General features: G+C 39.2%; 1 protein-coding gene across 1 annotated transcript in view; it reads right to left on the bottom strand.

Annotated features, from left to right (window-relative positions):
* Nucleotides 1-10: 10 nt before the first annotated feature.
* The window catches only part of LOC119586710, a gene marked incomplete at its 5' end in the record, with an annotated part of 1852 nt that continues 453 nt past the window's right edge, over nucleotides 11-1409 (bottom strand). The window contains 1 exon segment of the mRNA XM_037935441.1: nucleotides 11-1377. Coding sequence (XP_037791369.1) covers nucleotides 1209-1377 — 169 coding nt within the window.

Raw genomic sequence — 1409 nt, 5'->3', positions numbered from 1 at the left:
TTTTGGGTTAAAGAATGAACTTTTTTCATAATGGATTCATTGATTAGTTTATATTTAGGTGATAAACAACTAAACTTCATAAATACGTTGATTATTTACAACATGAAAATAAATATGTTACACAAATGTAAGATATATGGCACACTCAAAGAAAATGTGGAAATATTTATTTTTCCTTTCCTTCGGAAAAAGAAAAAGAAAAAGGAATTGTGAGATGCTTGGATGACTGCATTTTGAAATGAATATTGCGTACTGTATGTAGTTTTAAAATATATATAAAAAATGGAATTTTACAAGTGCAGTAATATAAAATAACAGAGAAACGAAAACATTGTAAAAAATCAGTTTTGTAGAAAACTAGTCTAACAAAAATAATGCTTAACAACGGTAGCAAAATAATGCAAAAGCCTAAAACCATGTACAACCACAATGAATTGCTGCTGGATGAAATCTACGGGGTAATGTGCAATTAACAAGTCTTAAAAAAAGTGCACAATGCTGTGATTTAAAGACCATACACAACTTCGGGGTCAATGGGTCCCAGTGGGGAGCAGCGGGAAGGTTATACAAGTCAGGAAACGTCTTTGTCTCTGAAACAGTCGGTCTCAAAGGAAGGTCATGATGTCGGTCGCTGGGGGAAAAGTCTCTCTGTCTGGACCTATCCTTTGGTTAGAGGTAGAAGGAAACGTCGAATCGTAGGGTGCTGTCGTAAATGCCCCTAATCATTAAGAAAAAAAAGGGTCAGGACATTGCCCGCTGATTTGTTTTCTGAATTATGAAACTGTTGAATGGTAATGCACCATGGATGCCACGTGATTTTTTAAAAACCACACATCGAACAACGTAAAAATACTGTCATGTGGAAAGACAGTAGTGATGAAACAGCAGTCAGAGGCCCTATATGCAATGTGTATTTTGATTGGAGATAAAAAAATGAGCTTAATCTCTGGAATGACTATAAAAATGCTGCCCTGTCAGATGTGTATGACTGAATGTAAAGTGGTACTAAACACTCACATATGTTACAGTATAAAATGCCATCAGTTGAGAACATATCGAAGTCCAACTACTAATTTCCTCCTCCCTGTGTTTAGGAAGGAACCGGTCTATAGAATAAATACGTAATGATACAATGGAATAAATAGTAGTGGGTCCCCGCACATTCCTTTCTCCGTTCCGTTTCCTGCCAAGTCGGGGGCTAAACCTCGCTACGCCACAGTATGGATGGCGTTCGGGATGAGATCGAAGGGAGAGATCTTGCACTTATTGTACCGCTCCTCGCACTTCCCGTTCAGCTTCCCGTGGAGCTCGGCCTCGATGTAGTGGTCGTACTCTCTGTCGTGCTCGCCATCGTCGGGTCGTCCTGCTAGCGAGGCGCTGTGAAGACGGTTTATGTAAGAGAAAGGCTT

This window comes from Penaeus monodon, chromosome 21, assembly GCF_015228065.2.
Source record: "Penaeus monodon isolate SGIC_2016 chromosome 21, NSTDA_Pmon_1, whole genome shotgun sequence".
Classification (NCBI taxonomy): domain Eukaryota; kingdom Metazoa; phylum Arthropoda; class Malacostraca; order Decapoda; family Penaeidae; genus Penaeus; species Penaeus monodon.
The sequence above is the reverse complement of the archived record's forward strand: the minus strand, read 5'-3'. Positions and strand labels throughout refer to the sequence as shown.